The 22,491-nt window shown below is 36.7% G+C and overlaps 1 protein-coding gene across 1 annotated transcript; it reads right to left on the bottom strand.

Annotated features, from left to right (window-relative positions):
* Positions 1-7,313: 7,313 nt before the first annotated feature.
* Positions 7,314-18,732, bottom strand: LOC115414724 (uncharacterized protein C1orf198 homolog). The gene is given in 7 exon segments (XM_030128003.1): positions 7,314-7,615; positions 11,072-11,440; positions 13,771-13,938; positions 15,599-15,638; positions 15,640-15,719; positions 15,810-15,862; positions 18,383-18,732. Coding segments are annotated over 7 exon segments (1,071 nt in total). The 5' UTR covers positions 18,687-18,732; the 3' UTR covers positions 7,314-7,558.
* Positions 18,733-22,491: the final 3,759 nt, after the last annotated feature.

The raw sequence follows: 22,491 nt of genomic DNA, 5'->3' as shown, positions 1-22,491 counted from the left end.
ATACGAGTTTGAGCAGAAGTGATTGGAGGAGGAACTATTCAGAACCTGGTTAAAACTGTATCTGCAGTTGGACATGGACATTAATGTGTTTGAAGTGGCATTCAAAAGCATTAAATTAGATTTGCTGATGTCTGCAGAAACCCTGTTCACACTGTCACCTACTACAGCAGCTGGTGTATGTGGTAGACACATCGTTATGATTAACTCTGGTGTAATCTGTGCAGTGACGCAGGAATCTCAAAATGTTTTACATAGTTTTTAACTTTTTACATTTTTTGTGTTTCATCAACTTGAACCATAAAAAATACCAATATTCAATAAATGACATGATTTCAACCCTTTAAATGCCATATTGTTTGATGCAAAAAACAAACTTTTTTCCCCCCAGTACACTACATAAAAATTGGATTATTTACATTTAATTTTTGCAGCCTGGCATATGTCAGTGGATTAACAGAAACATTGGTAATACACTGGAAAAAATCTAAATCTACCAAGATAATTTTCACTTGTTCCATTGGCAGATTTTTTTTTGTCTTAATTTCACGATTTTTTTTGCTTAATTCAAGTAAAAGGGGTCAAATTTTTTTGCTTATTCAAGCAAAAAAAAAATCTGCCTATGGAACAAGTGAAAATTATCTTGGTAAGATTTCTTGAAATAAGATTTTCCAGATCTAATAAATCTAAAATTGTTTGTATTTCATCAACTTGAGCCATAAACACCAAATATTCAATAAAATGGCATGATTTTAACCCTTTAAATGACATTTTTTGATGCAAATAAAAACCAACCTGTCCCCCCCCCCCCCCCCCCCCCCCCCCCCCCCCCCCCCCCCCCCCCAATACACTCATAAAAATGTTATTATTTATATTGGATTTTTCATCCTGGCATATGTCAGTGATTAACAGTAACATTGGTTAATATACATTTTATTTTTTGCTCCTCGGTCAGATGTTTAATGCTAAACAGAGTTTCTGCGCATCATTAAAAAGCATTAAAAGTCATTAAATACATTTTGTGTAAATTAAGGCCTTAAATGGCAGTAAAACATTAAATTAGATTTGCTGATACCTGCAGAAACCCTGGTTCACACTGTTACCTACTACAACAGCCGGTTTATGTGGTAGGACACATCGTTATGATTACCTCTGGTGTAATCTGTGCAGTGACGCAGGGATGTCAAAACGTTTTTCATACAGTTTTTATACATTTTTTTGTATTTCATCAACTTGAGCCTTAAACAAAAATACCAAATATTCAATAACTGGTAGGAGTGTGTATGGGCAAGAATCTGGCAATACAATACAAATCACATATTACGATCAGATACGATATATCACGATACTGTTTAAAAAGGTGATTTGGTGTTTGTTTCTTTTTAAAAATGATTATTTCCTTGAAAATTTAATTACACCAGAAATCTGCACAAATACTAATCACATTTTTATTTGATCCCAACAGGATCTAATGCTATATCATAAAATGTTCAAACTGTGTTCAAACTGGAATGATGTTTTACAGACATTCCAGTTTCAGATCCTGTTCAAATGTTCATATTCTTAGTTCAGAGCTAACATCAGAACATTATTTTAGTTCAATCCCAACAAAGGAACTAACATTATTGAATAAAACAGTGTTAAATAATAAAGAAATATAAAGAAAAAGAAAAAAAAAACCAAAAATGAACCTCCACAAAATCTGCATCTGAATAAATACCTAAAAATACCTGATGCCATCTGACCAGCATATCCGTGCTCACCCAAGTCACCAGAGGACATCACTGAGGACAATCGACGGCGTCAGTGAGCGACTGGACCGACTTATAAATGTTTTCACAGACATTAATATTAGTTAACCCTTTCATGCATACTGGTCACTCCAGTGGACAGTTCTTCTCCAGCTGTTCTCTTGTATATTAATTTTGTTGTTTTAGTTCCATATCAGCCGACACAGTGGACACTTACGCACCCTCCCATACACTGACATTCAGACCAATTACTGTCACTTTTCTGTTCTTGATAAACCTGATCTGCACTAACATGTTTAAGTGTAAATCAATTTTATTTGTTAGACAAGAATTTTTTTTTTTTTTTTTGCATATTATCTCCATGAATTGAGTAATTACTAGCATTAGAAAATGTTAAAAGTGAGAAGACATCAGATTGACAGTGTTAAAAATGTTTTTATTTCATTGTTTTCATCTCACTTTCTGATATTGGGTTTTAAACACGTTTCTTTACTTCAAAAAATTAAATGGATGGATATTTTTGTAACTCCATAGGAAAAAAAAAAAATTCGATCGCATTGTTTTTTCATGCCTAAGGAGGAATAAAAACACTGATGGAAAAAATCTTGTCTAAGGTTCTCACAATTCATGCATGAAAGGGTTAAACCAGTGAGTTTTATGTCCTTGTTTCTTTATATGGTTGCTTCTTAATGTCCTCCTGGGCAGGATTGGCATTGCTGGGTCCAGGGTCTGGTTGGTTCTGGTTCTGGTGGTGGATGTGCTGCTCTGATGTGCACATCGCTCTGTGGAATGACCTATTACCAGTTTCCCAGTGTCACCTCTAAGTGTCGCTAACGGTTCTAAAGCACTAGAAACATGCGTTCACCAGCGATGGACTTGGACTGGAGGAGCGCACTTTTCCACGGTCATTTCACTCTTTATACATCTGAACGTGAGTGTGAAAAAGGGTTTTTGTGCGTACACGCGCTTTATACATGAGGTCCCAGGTCTTTAACCCTTTCATGCATAGTGGTCACTTCCAGTGGACAGTTCTTCTCCAGCTGTTCTCTTGTATATTCATGAGTTTTGTTGTTTTAGTTCCATATCAACCAACACAGTGGACACTTATGCATCATCTCATAAACTGCAATTCATACCATTACTGTAACTTTGCTGTTCTTGATTGGTTCTTGAGTGGAAATCAATTAATATTTATTTTTTGCATATTATCTCCATGAAGTGAGTAGTAACTAGTATTAGAATATGTTAAAATGTGAGGAACACATCAGATAGCTGCATTAAACATGGTTTCATTTCACTGTTTTCATATCACTGTATGATAATTGGTTTTAAATACATGTTTCTTTGCTTCAAGAATAAAATTCATGGTGTAGCTGAGTGGACATTTTTGTAAATCTATGAAAAACAGGTTGGTTTAAAAAAAAAAAATTCAATCACATTGTTTTTTTTTTTCATGCCTAAAGAGGAATAAAAACACTCAGGAAAAAAAAATCTTGATTAAGGTTCTCATAATTCATGCATGAAAGGGTTAAGGGTAAGAAATAATCTGGAAAACACACAAGAAACAGTTTGGCTTTTGTTTATTTTATGTTCTTCGATCTGCACCATGGAAACGCACGAGTGCCAAATACTGTACTACATGTAAAGCGTAGGATACAATCAGTGGATAAATATAAAATTCAGTAAATAGTACTCTATGACACAAGTGGTACAAATCACTACATGCCTGCCCATTGAGCTAAAACACAAGGTCTTTATTTTTTCCTCATAAACGCACACAAGCTCTGCTCAGCACTAAGTCTGAGGTCAAAGGTCGCCGGCTGAAGGGAGCGAGGTGATGACGCATAATCCAAACCAACCCTGATGTTTCCACAGCTGCAGAATTCAGTCAACGTGGTCCAGTCCAAGGTTATTACACTGGGTTACAGAAAAATGTTTTTGCAAGTTGTCTAGGTTTTTTCAGCTGAGTTAGGACCATTTGCACCGCTAAATCCAAAATGACATCTGTTTTTCTCAATCAGGTCAGGTTTTTTTGCTAATTTGAATTTGAAAATTTGATCTTCTCACAAAATATAATAATTCATACCAAAATCAGATTGGTAAGCACACTTTATGAAAACTTGTGACTTGATTCCTGTTAGGTACAATGGTGTATTCACCGCAGATGTAGCAGAATACGTCAGGCTTATTTTTGCAAGATCTTCTAGTCAAAGCCATTTCATTCACCTGTAATATTAAAAAAACAATCATAAATTAGCAAAAAGTAAAATCTTCAGAACTCGTTTATTGCAAGAAATATGAAAGAATTTTGTATCATATGATGTGAAAATGCCCATAAATGTAAGCAAAAATGTTCAAAAGCCAATATGTAGCAGAGTTCAGAAAGTTGACCTGATTGAGCAAAATGAATGTGATTTTTGGATTCAGCACCAAAATGATCCTAAATCAGCTCAAAAAAACTGAAACATAAATTTGTTGTTGACCAGTGTTATCGTTACGAAAACTAGAATTGTAAAAACATTTGCGTTAACTGAAATAAATAAAAACTATGTTTAAAAGAAAAAAACGATAACTAACTGAAACTGTATTGTGTGCTTACAAAACTAACCAAAACGGATTAAAAATGATGGATAAAATTCCCTTCGTTTTCGTCTTTGTCAATATCGGATTGATACGAAATCGATTTATTTAGCTCCAGCAATTTTAGCTGGTGGCACCATACGACACTTAACCGTCTGTCACTTCTCGTCACTTGTCGTTTAGAGTCGTCTTCTGGTCCCCACTCTACCTGGAAACATGGAGACTAAAGTTGGGAGAAAGCAGAAACTAGAACTAAGCATGTAGAAAAAATGAAAACTAATAAAAACTAGCAAACCTGCTCTAAAAATGAATTAAAACTAACTGGAATTAGAGAAAAAAAAAGTCCAAACTAAATAAAACTAAACTATAATGAAAAATCCAAACCTATTATAACCTTGGTCCAGTCAGATCATACCTTATTATTGTTATTATTATAATAATACTTTATTAAAGTGAAGTAATAGTACAAGTATGTCATTGAACATTCCATGATATTCCAGGAATCCATCCGCTGGTAGGAACGCTCTCCGTTAATACTTCCCGTCACCTTCAGCTGCGACTATTTGGGCCAGAAATGTAGTAACTGAGCACTACTTAACCTCTAAAGCTTATAGGAATATATAAGTATGTATAAATTAACATATCAGAATGCAAACTCTGGTAAAAAAAGAAAAAAAAAACTGAAAATGAAATACTGTGTCTTAGTGTTTTGTGTCTGGTAGTGAAGGCATACACAGTGCAATCACTGCAAGCAACACAACTATTCATTTTCTGCAACTTAACCAGCGTTTTTTTTGGCAAAAAAAAACAAAAACATGTAAAACGTCTTATCGGGCACGCTGCTTATTACACATTTTCGCATGACTTGCCTCCTAATCACTGCAACTTCGAGTCTATTGTCATAAAAATAAAGTTCCTACAGTTTTTTTGCTGATTACTTACAGACTGAAAGCGTAAATTTAACCTCTATGAAAAAACACGACTGCGACATTTCCTTATCTCCGTGCTGTAGATATGTCTGGAATAAAGGTAGAAATGCATGAAGAAGAAAGTCATGATATTAAAATGACTAATCGCGACAAAAGAATACGTGTCTTTGTCAAAACCTGCCATTTCAGGGTTTAGCTGTAGCTCGGAGGTTGTTGTTTTCTCCTATTTAAAAAGTTCCAATGAGGCCAAAATTAACCAATCACATCTCATTTGAAAGGTAATAACCACTAGTTTCTGTACATTCTTTTTTTAGTATGCAGCTAAAATACAACCTGAACTACATCAGCTTCAGTTGAGCTGAAACTGTATTTTTTTAACCCATTTCTTAACAGTAATATAATTAAGCATGGAATGAAACCAGTAATTAGACCTAATTCTTTTGCTTATGAATACTGTAAAATAAACTTGAGACTCAACTGTACAGAATCTAAGCGTTCTTATAAGGTATAGCACGTGTAAATTGACAAAAGTTTATTGTAGAAACAGGCGACAAAATGGCAAACGAAGAGGTTTAAAGAGATAAAACGGATAGTAGAAGTACACAAAATGACAATCCTACTGCTGCGGAATGGAAATATTTAGAGTAAAAACAGGGTTCCCACACATTTTAACAGACAAACCCTTTAAAAGTTTGAAAATCTGAGTTGAAATGAGTTAACTGTAACGTATAAATGCAAAATGAAGCAAAAATGCAACATTTTTAGTGAAATGAAGCCAAACCAGCAGCTGTAAACCTACTTCATCTATGTGAATTTTCTTTCAGGCTTTTTAATTGTACATTTCTGACAATTTCCTCCTGAGATCGTCTAAAAACTGTTGATTTCAGCAAAACATGCACAATTTGTATCACTTTAAATTGCATTGCATGACAATTTTATTTATTGTCATAATTTTTTCTCAGTTTTTTTATGAATGTGGGGAACCCTGTAATTATTATTAGATTATTATCACTCTCTAATTGTTGGGTATTTTTTTTACATCTTCTTCAAATAGTCAGAAAATCTATGAGTTAACTGTTATGTATAAATGCAAAATGAAGCAAAAATGCAGCGTTTTTAGTGAAATAAAGCCAAACCAGCAGCTCTAAACCTACTTCATCTCTGTGATTTTCCTTCAGGCTTTTGTTTTCAGTTTTTTTCTTTACAGTTTTTGCTTTACAGTTTCCTCCTTACAGCATCACAAAAACTGTTGATTTCAGCAAAAAATGCACAATTTGTATCACTTTAAATTGCACTGCATGACAATTTATTTATTGTCATAATTTTTCTGACTGTGGGAAACCTGTTAAATGAACCCTGAGGACAGCAGTGGTTTGTAAAAACACATTTTGACATTAAAGTATGACTTAGAGCTTTGATAGAAGGAGAAAACCTTCGTCACTCTCTAACGTTGGGTATTTTTACATCCTCTTCAAATAATCAGAAAATCTATGAGTTAACTGTAACGTATAAATGCAAAATGAAGCATAAATGCAGCGTTTTTAGTGAAATAAAGCCAAACCAGCAGCTCTAAAAATTTTTTTGTCATCAAAATTTTTCTGTTTTTCATGGCTGTGGGAACCCGTTAAACGAACCCTAAAGACAGCAGACGGTTTGAAAAAGCGCATTTTGACATTAAAGTTAGGACTTGAGCTTTGATAGAAGGAGAAAACATCGGCAATCCCAAAAAAACCTGTAACAGCGTCTGTGATCCACTTGGATTTGGAAGATGTTCCTCTGAAAAAGTCACAAAGCTCAGAAACAGCAGCATTTGGCTGTAACACTGAATTTAGATTTTATTTAGTGTCTTCTTCTTATTTTAATACCAGTTCTACGTCGTTATAGCTAAGCTTGTAATGCTAGCAGAAAAAAAATATCAGCGTACCTAACGAGTGATATCAACCCACTGAAAAACTACAAGAGCCTGTCGTCGTAGAAAGATCTAATTCCACAAACACACAATACACACGTAACCTTAATTGAGTGTAAAGTGAGTAATTGCACATGTAATCTGTAATTCTAAAACTGTGACAGGAAGGGAATGTTTGGCAGATTATTCGGAAAAATCCTACTTTTCTAAAAAAAAAAAAGGGGGGGGGGAGGGGGTGCCAGCATCGAGGCGGTGTCTAAAGAAGCCGCTGAAGACGTGACGTGGGCATCTCAAAGGCGGTGCGTCTGAAACCTAGACGTGGAAATAGCGGAGTCGTGGCAGTGTGGTCCTTCAGAGCGACGGGGGAGGGGGCGGGGCCACGGCGGCAGGTTTTACCAGTTGTCCAGGAAGTCGAATCCCGTCTTCAGGATGCTGCTGCTGGTGTTGAACTGCGGAGACGGAGCAGAAAAATGAGGTCATTGTTGGAAGACGCTGACGCTGCACAGTCACTGTTAAACATCTGCTGCTCGGTTTGGTGTTTTGGTCCTGGATGTGACTCAGCGTCAGTTTCAGTCCTCAGCCTTTAACCCGTAAACACCCACAGCTGCTTCTATACTCAGTGCCAAATGAACACCCAACACTTGAATGTGTTTTCTTGTTCCTGAGCTGCATCAGTATGTTTCAGTTTCACCTGTAGAAAGATAATCCAGACAATTTTCTTAACAACCTGAGAACGGGGTTGAGCTATTGTCACGCTTGAATGAACTTGTCTGCGTTCATAAGACTTGTTTTTGTCATTGCTCAGCTATGAACTGCTCACTTAATGAACTGTGGTCAGTTAAGGAGTGCTCATGTTCTGTATATAAGGCAAACTGAAAAGCACCAAAATCATTTACAATAACTCAGCGATGCCCAGACTGACACCTGACCAAAGATGCCATGCTCTGGGGCTCCTGGAGGCCGAATCTCTGCTCGCAGGTGGCGTGCCGTTTTGGATGCAATGTGTCCACCATAGTCAGGATGCAACAGAGGCATGAAGAAACTGGTTCAGCTGCAGACAGACCTGGACCTGGACGAGCACGTGTGACACAGCCACAGCAGGATCGCTACACTGAGCTGCAGCACCTCCGGGACCCGCTGTGTGACTTCTGGTTTTGGGGTCCTTGAGTTTCTTCTTTATCCTTATTTTTTGTCAACAAATTTGGATGTGATTTTTTATTTTTACCGTATAGAAATGGCCTATGATTAATTCCAAAGAGTTTATGGAATAAAAATCCTCATCCATTAAAAAAATATAAGAATCTGTAAGTGTTGTGTTTTCATTGGCACTGAGTATATTAAAGGAAGGGATATTTAGCTTTTATTAACCCTTGTAGTTCCTTCAGAAAAATACCTCTAGTCACCCTCAAGCACAAAAAATGTACACACACACGAAACTACTATAAAAATCAATATAAGACAACAGTTTTTCTTGCTTTTTTTTTTTTAAATAAATCTCTTAAACAACTTCCCCCTGCTCAAAACTACCAAACATTCAACAAATCACATTCGACCCGAACAAATAACCTGACAAATATGAACAACCTGAAACGTCTAAAGATAATTAAATGCACTTTTATAATATTCTACCTGTTATTAAATGTTTGGTATTGTAGATGGGATCTGTAATGAACATGTCAAAATGATAAGTTGGGGTATGATGTTGTTAAAATTGCACTTATTTTTCTTATGAAATTTCAGTTTTTTCATGTATAGGTTTTATGCTAGTATTTCCCCGGTTCAGCCCACTTGAGATTAACTGGGCTGAATGTGGAAATAAAGAGTTTGACAGCCCTGATGTAGATGTTCATAAAAGCTCGAGGGAATTCAAAGGTTATTATATCAAAACGGGGAAACTGTACTGATAGTGACATTTAAGCAAATCTGTCATTATCTGAACATAAACCCAGTGTGTTCATCCACTGTCACTGATCCAACTCCCGGTGGTTTTTACTTTGGAATCAATGTTGGAGAGATGACGGTGTTTCCATGGTACTAGCCTCTGAACGTCCAAATATGTCCATATCTGATGACCATGAAAAGATGAGAACCTGTATTTTACACCAATTATTCACATGTATTGATAGGATTAATGGATCAACAGATATTGAACAGTTTAGATCAGTAGATGGTTTAGGTTTTTGAGGGTTAACAGAATAAATACAGGAAATGAAATGATGATTTTTTTTCCCTTTTTCAAGTATTTTGCAAATTTTTTTCCTTAATTTAGAAGGATTTCTTCACTTTTATGCCATAATTCAAGGTTTTTTGGGTCATTATTCACTTATTTTGCTCATTTTATTCTTATTTACACGATTTGTACATTTTACCCTATGAATAATTGAGGTAAAACTGTATTTTACACCAATTATTCACATGTATTGATAGTTTCAGTGGATCAATAAGTATTAAACAGTTTAGATCAGTAGATGGTTTTGGTTTTTGAGGGTTAACAGATTAAATTCAGGAAATTATTATTATTTTTTTTTTTTTTTTCAAGTATTTTGCTAATTTTACCTCAATTTTAGAAGGATTTCCTCACTTCTATGCCATAATTCAATGTTTTTTGGGTCATTTTCTCTTTATTTCCAAGTATTTCACACATTTTATTCTCATTTTACCAGATTTGTACTCTTTACCCTCTGAATAATTGAGGTAAAAGTGTATTTTACACCAATTATTTACATGTATTGATAGTTTTAGTGGATCAACATGTATTAAACAGTTTAGATCAGTGGATGGTTCTGGTCGGTGGTGGTGGTTTGGGTCTTTATGGGTTAATTACAGACTATTTCTTTAGCCCACTTCAGACTAAATGCTGCTTATTCTCCACCCACTGCTGAGTCATCTGCCCTATTTAGCCCAGTCTGTAAAATGATTCATTGCTAGTGGACATCTCTGAGTACATCTTCCCATTGTAACGTGTCTATGCGCATCTCAGGTGATAATGATCTCATTTGACTTTGCAGCTCTAATATGCAAATTAAAGAAAAAAAAAAAGATATGAAGCCGAAAACGGTAAGCTTTCATTTCCCGCAGGCGTTTTTGATACGGTACAAGCTGTCAAGTAAAGCTGCGCAATATGGACTAAAGATTACATCGAAGGGTTGTGTTTATGTCTGTGAAGTCGAGACAAAACACAACTCAGAAATAGAAACAGCAATAACAAAAGAAGCTGCAAGAGGGTCGGTGTGTTCCTTTGGAAACTGGAGCAGTGGACCGTTTTCTTTACTGTGGTGAGTTTTTATGCTGCGTTCAAGGCCGGTTTTTGAGCCCGCAAGTCACGACTTCAAACCACGACTCACGACTTCGTAGCGTTCCAGGCAAGTCACGCCAAACTGCCTGAGCGCAAGGAATTGTGGGAGTAGTAGTAGTAGTGTAGTTTTATTTCGAGCACATAGAATCATCAGATAACACAGAACCGAACAACACGGTCAAACAAAACTTTCTGCGCTCAAAAAGGAGTGGGAAGAAGAGTAACTTATAGACTCCACCCCTTTTTACAAACTAATAAATTAAATCCGCTTCCTTTGCTTTGTTAACACACCTTTTCTTCTGTATATTTTACAATAACACAAACCATTCACATATTTTTTAGTCACCTCACACACAATCAGATTTGTGTAACCAACCGTTTTTAATATAAACTATATTTATATGCGCTTTAAATATTTTCTCTGTTAGCTGTGAACAAACCAGCATGGTGGACTGTGTGTTATGCTCATTTATAATCCTTTCTATCGCCAAAGGTGCTCGTTATTTGCTCATTTGAGGGAAACAGAGGAGTAAATACGGCGCTTAAGGCAAGAGAAGCTGTTCTACCTTTTATGTCGTACACATCTGACAGTATCAGCTTCAGTACTCACCTGGGAAAATGTGGGGCTGGTGTCGAAGCCGGATGTACCCTCCTCCTCCTTCTTTTCCATGGCGGCGGAGACGTTGGAGGACTTGGACATGGGGCTGGACGAGAACACGTCGTCCACGGTGTTGCTGACAGACGGCAGGGTGCTCTGAGAACGTTCCCAGCCCGCGACCGACGACGACACGCTGATGGGCGGCGCCGGGTTCGTGGAAATGGAGATGGATGCCGGCGTGGCGCTGACGGCGACGGGGATGGAGACAGGCGGCTGCGGAGCGGGGGGTTTGGGCGCTCGCTGTTTGGTGGATCTGGTTGGAGCCGGAGCTGGAGGATGGGGAGGTTCTACTAGTTCTGGTTCCTTAGAAACAGACGTCTCCTGCAGAATATCAGAACGGGACATTAGAGTTATTAGTGGGGATGTTTTCAGCGTCAATAGTTGTTTTATAGGCGATTTTAAGGGATTTTCTTTGAGATTATACATATTAACTCAGTGGGTCCTAACCTTTTTTGGTTCGTGACCCCTTTTTAACATCACACATTTCTGGCGACCCCAGACATTAAAAACAGAGACTTTTTTTTTTTTGCTAAAATTTATTTGTTTTTGATCATGTAATAGTTTGCTATACTATGTTGCAAATAAACATTAATTTTAGAGGACATTTAGTCTATATAATGTATATTATTATGGACGTAGGCAGTAAATTCAGGTGTAGATTACTGCACAAAGGGAGAATTGGATTTTCCTTGGTCAGGATATGTACAGTCAGTCCAGCTTGGATTTACAAGGAGGACAATTAATACTGAACAAACAAGAACTGAAACTATGAATTATGAAAGAGCTGCAGCATCTGAAACCGATCACAATGAACATTTGACAGATAAACAGAACCACAGATGAACAGAACCACAGTGCTGCAGTTTCACACTCACAGTTTGTCTGCTATGGACTGGGATTGTCTCTGTCAACTCAACATATATTTTTATTAGTAAATTGTTTTATTTATTTATTTTTATTTATTTATTTTTAATCAATTACATAATTTCAGGCAACCTCATTTGAATTCCAGGCGACCCCACGTGGGGTCCCGACCCCAAGGTTGAAAAACACTGCATTAACTCTTTAACTCCTGATTCCAGGTAAAGGTTCTGCTGTGAATCTGCATCAGTTTCAGGCTCATTAAAGCTGCTGAGTTTGTGTTTGTGTTCCTTTCTTCAGTGTTTTTTTTTTACTGTGTGTTTTAGGGTCAAAGCAGGTGCAAGAACCAAAAAAGACAAAGAGAGGAACTGAAGTTTGACAGGTTTGGACTAAATAAGGCACTCAGAATGGACATCAATAAGAGATTTAGGATGTTGAACATCAGCTGTGAACTGGAACGCACTGAACAACAACAAGGATTTGAATTTGGGCCCAGTAGTTTATGTTTTGGTCTCTTTTATTTTAAATTAGTCCAAATGTTTTATGACACCAGGTTGAACTCCAAAACGGTTAAAACTCAGAAAAAAAAAAACACAGTTAAAACAAACAAAACAAAAAAGTTAAAATCACTACAATACTGTTAACAACAGTAATAGCAAAAAACAAGAAAAACTGTATTTAAAAAAAGCCCAAATCGTCTATTTTTATAGTGAGTCGGTTCACTCACTGCTCTGTGTTTTACCCCCCATTCCACAGGCAGCAGGGGGTGCACTGAGCATGCTCAGATGTCTATGAAAGAACAAGGTCTATTCTATCAACACGTTTGGAAATATTTCCAATAGAGCAAGTGGTTGAATTTTTATGAATATTTAAAATAAATCCTACATTCAGAACGATCACCACAGACACGACAGGGGATAAAGGGTTAAGCCTCTTACAAAGCAGGTTTGAGCTGTCTGATTTGACTGCATAACATAAAATCAACACAAATTGGGAAAAAAAGAACATCAGCAAACTCAGTACATCACTGTTGCTACTTTTATTTTTTTTCCACTTGTCTCTTTGCCACTCATGGAGGCTTCACAGATGCCAGTTTTCTCGGCATTGGACTAAATTCTATTTCAGGACGCAGAGCTCAGACATAAGTGACAAGGCAAACAAAAGACAAATGCAGCATCTACCAGCTGAGCATTTTTGTCAGTTATTTACAAGTGACTGGGTTTTGCTGTGCATACCAATAACTAGTTTATACATCATGTGAATGTGGGAATGAACCAAAGGAGAAGAAACAAAAATAAAAGTCAAAGATGAAAACACGAGACAGGAATAAGTCAAACTAAAAACAGATCAGTGGATTCAGCTCTGGAAAAAATAATAAGGGAGTTCCTGTAAATATCCAGAGCTGAATCCAATTCGAAGTCTGAGCCTCTTCCATCAGCAAAATTCTAAGAAATCCCCTCATGTGCTTCATTACAGCTGGAGGTTTTTCCATAAAATCCCTTTAAAATATTTGTTTTTGTCACACTGAAAAGCCAACAACAACATCCTAGATCAGTTTTAAGTGGAAACCGTAACAGAAGCCGACTTACATTATCATATGATAGATTCCAGATTGTTTTTAATGTCATTATGTGTCCATATAATGACATTTAGATACTCAGACAAGATAGAAAACACTTTATAGAATATGTACAGCATATATATAAAAAAGAAAAATGGAAAAACGGTACGTACAGTGGAATGCAGTGTTATGAATATGAGTGTAAATGTTTGTAGATTTTGCTGCTCACCTGTCGGAGGTAGGAGGGGAGGGGCTTCTCTCCTTTCTCCAGGGATTTGATCTGACTGGGGGTCAGGGAATGGAAGTCTGCCTGTTCTCCCTCCAACCTGGACCTCTCAGCGCTGATCTTCCAGAAAGACGACTCCTCCTCTTGTTTTCGTCCTTCGCTGACCGACACCTGTATGATCACATCAGTAAGTCACAACTGGTACACAAATTTAGTTAAAGGGACATAAATACCAACCAGAACAAAGTGACTTAAACAGCTGTTGTGGTTAAAGCTCTTTGTTTACAACATATTTGAACTATTTCTTCTAAAAAAAACTTTGCAGACTTTTAAATAGAGTTCCTACTGAAGCTCCTTTTGGACTTTATTATACAAAATACAAAACAGAACATTTTATGAACACATCAGCTGTTTATTCTGATAAGATCCTTCATACCCACTGCCATCAGAGTCTATACCAGTCTAATGCAGGGGTGTCAAACATACAGCCCATGGGCCAAAACCAGCCCGTCAAAGGGTCCAATCCAGCCCCATGGGAGGGATTTATGAAATGTAAAAATTACACTGATGATACTAATAATCAAGGATGTTAAAACCATTTTAGTGCAGGGGTCACATAGCTCAGAACAATATGATCTCAGTGGGTCAGACCAGTAAAATACTATCATAACCTATAAATGACAACTCAAGATTTTTCTCTTCAAAAAAGTAAACTTACATGGAAAAAGTCTACATTTACAAACTTTCCTTTCACAAAAAATGTGAATAAGTGGAAAAAATATGAACAACCTGTAATGCCGTAAGAGAAGTAAAAGTAATTTTACCAATATTCTGCCTGTTTCTAAATGTTTTGTGTATTTGTATGACCTGTAAGTTATAATGTACATTTTTAAATAATGATAAACTCAGACATAATTTTTCTTAAGAAATTTCAGGGTGTTAATGTTATTCATATTTTTTAAAGGATACTTAGTAGATGTAAACAGGAGGAATTTATTCGACAAAGAGACAATAACTTGAGTAGAAGATCTACCTCTAGAGGGGACTGTGAGGTGCAGACGAACTAAAACAGGTCAAAACACCATATCTGTTAAAGGCAATAAGAGCTGGAATAGTCTCCCAATGAATATTCGTGAAATCTACGTCTTTTCTACATTTAAAAAAAGAGCTAAAAAAAAGGTTAAAATCTAATCAAACCTGTGAACACCTGTGATGTCTGCTCAGCATTTCATTTCCATCTCAGTAGTTATTCTTCTTGGCAGTTTTATACTGTATTTATTGTATTAATAATGTATGGTATGATGTACACTTTTATACAGTAATGTGTCGCATACACTGTCTTGTTTTTATGTTTAGTCTGTTCTTAAATGTTGAGGACTACGAATGGAAAATAGGTCCCAACTAAGTCCGCCGTATTTACGCAAAATAATGCTTTTATTTGTACTGAGTGTTCATTAATATGCACTGTCTTCATCAAATAAACTAAAACAGAAAGACAGAAACATTTTCATAATGTAACTCAATTTTTTTCACTCATTTTTACTGGTCTGACCCACCTGAGGTCATAATGGGCTGAATGTGGAACCTGAACTAAAATGACTTTGACACCCCTGGTCTAATGAGTCATTGTTCCTTTTTTTCTCATTTTATTGAGCTGTTGAAGAGAGTGATTTTCCCCCTGGGGATCAATAAATTTCACCTGCAGAAAACGCTGTGACAATTTAACTCAGTCACATAAAACGATGCGTCAGGACATAATCAGGACTTGCACCTTCAGCATCATTTGAAGAACTACATTTTCCTCACTGGTGGTGATGGAACCTGCTCATACCTTATTTCCTGGTGTATTCTTGCCAATCTGGCTTGAATGCCTTGGCAGCCTTTGAATCTGCTTGTGAGGCGGAGATGCCCTGCTCTATAGAGCCTGATGTCAAGCTGAAGTCTAACTGACTCTGCAACATGGAAAAGAAAAGTTTAGAGTAGTATCTCAATGACCTTCATGTGTAACAGTTTATTAATTTGCTAAAAATATTCAGGTTTACCTTTGTTTCCCATGAGAAGGGGGCAGAATGCTCATCTTGCCAGGTAATATCCTAGAACACAACACAGCATTTAATGTCAAACATGGACATACGTTACACATAGGTCTAAATATACTAATGAACCGAAAAGAATGACAGTAGTTACAGAGGAATAACATTAGTACAGTATAATAACAGTATAATACAGTATTCTAAAGGTTATAGTTAACGGTCAGTGTATCCATCTGTGTTTGCATCACAAGTCGATAACAAATAAAGCTAAAGTAAGGCTGACCATGACCCATACATTTTGGGTTCAGTAGGTCAAACTTCATGGTCACAAGAGCAATAAGTTAGTTGAATCCCCTATAGAGTTACTTTATTATACAAGAATAGTATGTAGACATTCACATGATCATCGACATGTTAATGTTTGTTTACATGGACATAACTGTATGTTGTGTCATATTGGAAAACTAAATATCTTTAGTTACATATTCTAGATAGGTACTGGGTGTAGGTGGTTGGATGGGTAGTAATACAGGAGTAATACAAGTAGAAATACAATCAAAAGGGATTTAGAAACACAATAAGATACACTCAAATGTATTCAGTGTCATGTTTTTGCGTCTGCTGTACATATCTCTTTTATTGTGTTATTTTCTAAGTTTTAGTGTCTTTGCTTGCATCTTGTATTCTGCTGTTGTGCCCTTCTGCTTTGTCTGTCAAAGCACTTTGTAAACTCAGTTTTTAAAGGTGCTATAGACATACAGTTTGTTATATTATTATTATTATTATTATAATATCGAGGTTTAAATTGAAAGGCGACCGTGCCTTTTCAATCAGGGCCCCTCGACTTTGGAACAGCCTGCCCCTAGGAGATGAGGCTTGCGGAATCGGTGTCATCTTTTAAGTCACTTCTTAAAACGCATTTTTATAGACTCGCCTTCATGTGATATTGTCCCTTTTTAATGTTGAATATTTAATTTTACCCTGTTTTGGTTATTCATTTATACTGACATACATGATGTTGTTTTATTCCACTCCTTCATTTCGCATTTGACAGCATCATGTTGTTATTTCTGCCCTCTCCACTATGAGACATTCAAAGTTAGTCATGTTTTCATGTTTGCTGGACTCATCTCTTTTATTGTGTTGTCTTGTTACCTCCGCCAAGGAGGTTATGTTTGTGCCGGCGTAGGTTTGTTTGTTTGACTGTCTGTCCATGTGCGAGATAGAAAAGTTATGGACAGATTTGGATGAAAATTTCAGAAAATGTTGATACTGGCACAAGGAACAAATGATTACATTTTGGTGGTGATCGGGGGTGGGGGCCACTGATCTGCCTTGGCGGAGGTCTGCGCTCCCCGAATGCTTTTCTAGAAAAGACAGCGCAGACCTCCGCCAAGGCAGATCAGTGGCCCCCACCCCCGATCACCCCCAAAATTTAATCATTTGTTCCTTGTGCCAGTATCAACATTTCCTGAAATTTTCATCCATATCCGGGGCACTGATCTGCCTTGGCAGAGGTCTGCGCTCTCCGAGTGCTTCTAGTTTTCAAATGGGACTAAACTGTATAAATAAAGAATTAATTTATTTTTTTGGTCACATTTGACTTAAAACTGAATGTAAGATAGAACATTTGTGAGACTAAAATAAAGTAAGACTGAGGCTTAAACAATGATATTTAGATAGATTGTTAGATATCAAAGCAAATGTTTTCCAATTATAATTATTTTGTTTAGAATAATAATATCAACCTACTTTATTTTAATGAACAATTACTTAAAGTGGTCACCACCTCTCTTCATCTACAGGAACCTGGTGTTTCCTGTCCTCTTATGTCCCAAACAACAACACTAACTGAATGTAAAATGCACAACATCATGAGTAACACTGTCTGTGCTCTCCATTGCTTTTCTAGTTTGTTTGCTATGTTTTTATTCTGCTGTTATGCACTTTTGCTTTGTCTGTCAAAGCACTTTGTAAACTAAGTTTTTAAAGATACTATATAAATAAAGTTATTATTATTATTATTATTATTATTATTATTATAAGGATTTGGAAATAGACATATCAAGATAAAATACATCCAAGTAACTTAATGTACACATAAAAAGACACTATGCTAAGACATATAAATGGAAATAGAAGGTCCTTTTACTGGGAACTGATGTAGTAGATGAGTAATACAAATGTTTTCAAGAGACTGTGGAGTGTCAGCTGTTAAAATGAGACAAACACTACAAATAGTATAAATCAAAGCCAAAAACAACAGATAGAAACTGAATAGTAGTGATAGGAATAATACAGTCACACAAAATGTTTGTGATCAAGACATGCCAGATCTTTGTCTGATTATGGGCCTCTATGTGAAGTAATATGTGTCCATTTAGCAGACATGTCTGTCTTTGTCTCATCGTGTGTGTGTGTGTGTGTGTGTGTGTGTGTGTGTGTGTTGGACCCATATCAGGTAACAGTGACGTTTATAAACATACTTTAGCTGCTACGTGGCTAACAGACAACCACCGACCAAACCGGCCTGTAAACACACACATACACACAACAGATACTCATGTCATTCAGTCCGAATACCTCCCCGAAGTGGACTATCTTCTGGCCGGTCTGGATGAGCAGTTTGGGGTAACACACCACCTCTTCTCGGTCCACTCGGTGCATCGCGTATCGGGCTCGGATGTGCGGGTCCATCATCCAGTTGTCGATGGCCGTGTCCTGTTCCTGCGGCGTCATTTTCTCCCAAGACGAGCCGTGATTTTCTTTGATTTTCTCCCGCTCCTGCATTATTTTCTTCGCCATGGAGTTGATGGAGGAGAAGTACTCGAACTTCTTCTCCTCCATCCGATGGGGCTCTAGACCCGCTACCGTCGCAGCCGCCATGTTTAGCCGCTAGCGGAGGTTGTTGTTGTTGCAGCGAGAAGGAGGAAGTGACCGGCAGGGGGCGGGGCTGCGTCAGCCCTGCGTCACTAGGCGGGGCATTTACGATTCACCCAGATGTGTGTGTTAGTGCCGCCATCTTGTGGGTTTTAACCACAACAACACTCCAAAAACTAAAACTAAAAAAACATCTGCGGCTACAGGTGAAGTGAGCACAAACCAGGTAACTCTTAGGACTGGTTCTAATGGTTCTAATGCAGGAGTGTCAAACTCATTTTAGTCCAGGGGCCACTTTCAGCTAAATTTGATCTGAAGTGGAAACTGGTAAAATAATATATCAAATATAACAATATAACATAATAATATATAAATAATGTCTACTCCAAACTTTCTCTGTGTTTCAGAGTGAAAAATGTAAAAATTACCTTATGAAAAGCTTTACATCTACAAACTGTCCTTTCAAACAATGTGAAAAGCCCGAACAAACTGCAAAAATCTGTAATTTTAACTGTATTCTGCCTCAGTTTATCATTTCCACATGTACATTATAACTTATAGATCACAGTGGATCTACAAACACACAAAACATTTAGTAACAGGCAGAATCTAGTTAAAATTGAACTTAATTTCTCTTAAGACATTTCAGGTTGTTCATATTTGTTCAGGTTATTCACATTTTTGCGAAATTATATTTTGTTTAGCATAAATACATGAAAATATTTACATTTACAAAGAGAAACATTTGGAGTTGTCATTATTTCTATGATAGTATTTACTGGGTTGACCCACTGGAGATTGAATTGGTCTGAATGTGGAACCTGAACTAAAAGGATTAATGTCTTAGTGTAATTTTTGCATTTGACAAATTCATCCCAGGGCCAGACTGGACCCTTTGGTGGGCTGGATTTGGCCCCCGGGCCACATGTTTGACACCTGTGTTCTAATGGTTCTCAGAGGGGGAGTGTGAGAGCGAATGAGTAATGGGTCAATAATGTAAAGCGCTTTGAGTGCCCAAAAAAAGCCATATAGAAATCTAATCCATTATTATTAGTAGTATTAGTATTAGTCACACTCTGCTAAGTACAAGAAAAAAATGTAAAAAAATTATTTTTAAAAAATCTCTCTCTCTCAAATATATATATATATAATATATTAATTATGTGCGACGGCGTATTAGGGCCATAAGAAAAAAGAAAAAAAAAACGCTTGTCAATACAAGAATAAAATTGTTCTTTAAGGAGGATAAAGTCGTTAATTAAGGAGAATAAAGTCGTAGCTTTATGAGATTAAACTCGTAATACTTTGAAAATTTGACAGAGTTTTCTGTTTTACAGCGATGGCAACAAGCGAAGCAGCAACTTTCCCTTCTGTTGGACTGCAAAACTCACAGTAGAATCCCCCCAGTTTGTCAGAAACACAAACCATCTCTGTTTAGTTCTCTGGTGTTTCCACCGATTCCATGACAAATGCCCACAACCTTAATGAAAAAAGAGACAAATCCCCACAATTTGTAGTATGGCATTATTCCAATGGGGGAACTATATGAAGCATGCAAATACTAACCCCTAACCCCCTAACAATGTATATAATTTTGTTACTTTTGTTGCTAATAAAATATTATGAAATAAAGTTGTGGGCATTTGTCTCTTTTTTCATTAAGGTTGTGGCCAGTTGTCTTGTGTGAATTTTTCTTGTGTGCATTTGTCTTGTGGGCATATGTCTGCGCACCATTTCCACCAATAGCCCTGCAGATGACCACTTCATCAGTTTCTCCTCCACAAAAGAGGCAATTTGCTACAAATCATTTCAGTTCTTACAACAAACCCAAATGTGTGCAAACTCTCTTCAAAGTCCTCATACTAATGTGGTGATGAAGGACAGACTCAGTATTTGGCCTTTGTGTCTAAACCCCCAAATGAAAGGAGAACTGCACTAAATGTTCACAGTTCTACATCCATGAGTAGGTACAACTGCTCATTATATTATGACTTTATTCTCGAAATATAATGACTTTTTTTCGTTAAATAATGACTTTATTCTCGTTAAATAACGAGTTTATTCTCGTAGTGACAAGCGTTTTTTTTCTTATGTGGCCCTAATGCGCCGTCGTAAGTATACACAACATATACTATGAATTTATTCAACCACTAGCCAGTGTAAATTTAAGCAACAGCTTTTTTTTGTTTTTTGTTTGTTTTTCAAAATTTGCAGTCTTCATGGTTGTTGACATCTATGTATGTACTCCTATTTGCACCCGTGCCTTTGTATGTTCTTAAATACGAATGCTTGTTTGTGTATGTGTATATTGTCAAAAAAAAAAAAAAATAAAAAAAAATTAAGCAACAGCCACCGGTCCAAATGTGGGCCGCGAGGGGATTTTATCTGGACTGAAGAATTTCGACAAAAACAGGACAGTGTTTGTCTATTTTTTTTTTTTTTTTGTTTGTTTGTTTTCTTGTCTTATTGTTTTTCTTATTATTTTATTAGATTTTTGAGCAGGCATAATGAGGTCAACTCAGTGATACTATCGTGGTCCTAAACAATGCAGATGGCAGGAACATGTCTGTATAAGAAGATAGTGTAATGGGCTCTATGCACAGCCCCTCTACTTCCTGAACTGCAGGTGGGTCCTTTATTCCTGTCTGTGATTAGTGGACGCACTGATTAATCCAGATGTGTCTAATTAATCAGTAGTCACAACAAGAAGTATCAGACACACCTGGATTAATCAGTGTGTCCAATAATCAAAGACAGGAAATAAAGGACCCGGCAGTAGAGGGGCTGTGCAGAGAGTCCATTCTGAATCTGCAGACACAAATTAACTAGCAATTAATTTATATCGAGTACTTTTCGGTAACATTCCATGTACTGCTGGATAATTTGTTTCTCTCTGGTGTTCGTGGACTCATCTTAGGACACCTGTTCATTTTGACAGGTATTCCCCACTCCCACTCAAACCCCACACTGGTACCTTCCACCAGAGAACAGAGCTCCTGTACTGATCCACGGTCAGAGGAAACATTCACTAGGTAAACATCAGATGATTTAATGTACTATACACCGACTGATCTGGAGTCAGATGTCTAAATCTCAGTCAATAAAAATATCCTCTGTCCTCAAAGGAAACTAAGTTTTTAATCTGAAAAGTTATTCACAGATAAGTGTAAAGCTGTTAGATTTAGAAAGAAAACATGTCACAAATCATATTCATGTGTTCTTTCACATGTACAGGACTGTGAAAAAGCCTTTAGGTACAATATGTTTTTGTTATTTTCCAGTTCTAATAACCACATGCAATTCTCAGTTTCAGTATAAATCAAGGTTTTCAAATGCATTTTGGTTCAGGGGCCACATTTAGCCCAATTTGATCCAAAGCAGGCCGGACCAGCAAAATAATAACATAATAACCTATAGATAATGACAACGCCAAGTTTTTCCTCTTTATTTTAGTCCAAAAAACCCCCACTGAAATATGAAAATATTTACATTTTACAAAAAAGATGAAAAAAATTAAATTTCATCAGAAAAATTAGTGCAATTTTAACATTATGCCTCAATTTATTATTTATACATGTATATTACACACAATGTTACACAAACACTTGGTAACAGGCAGAATATTGTTAAAATTATAGAGTTTGGAACTAAAATAAGAAAAATTTCTGTAATATTATATCTCAGTTTATTATTCACACAACTTACAGATCACAGTGGATCCATAAATGCACAAAACTTTAAGTAACAGGCAGAATATTGTTTAAATTGCACAATTCAGGTTGTTACCTCCGCCAAGGAGGTTGTGTTTTGG

This window comes from Sphaeramia orbicularis, chromosome 24 (assembly GCF_902148855.1).
Source record: "Sphaeramia orbicularis chromosome 24, fSphaOr1.1, whole genome shotgun sequence".
Lineage (NCBI taxonomy): Eukaryota > Metazoa > Chordata > Actinopteri > Kurtiformes > Apogonidae > Sphaeramia > Sphaeramia orbicularis.
Note: the sequence above shows the minus strand (reverse complement) of the source record. Positions and strands in the feature narration are given on the sequence as shown.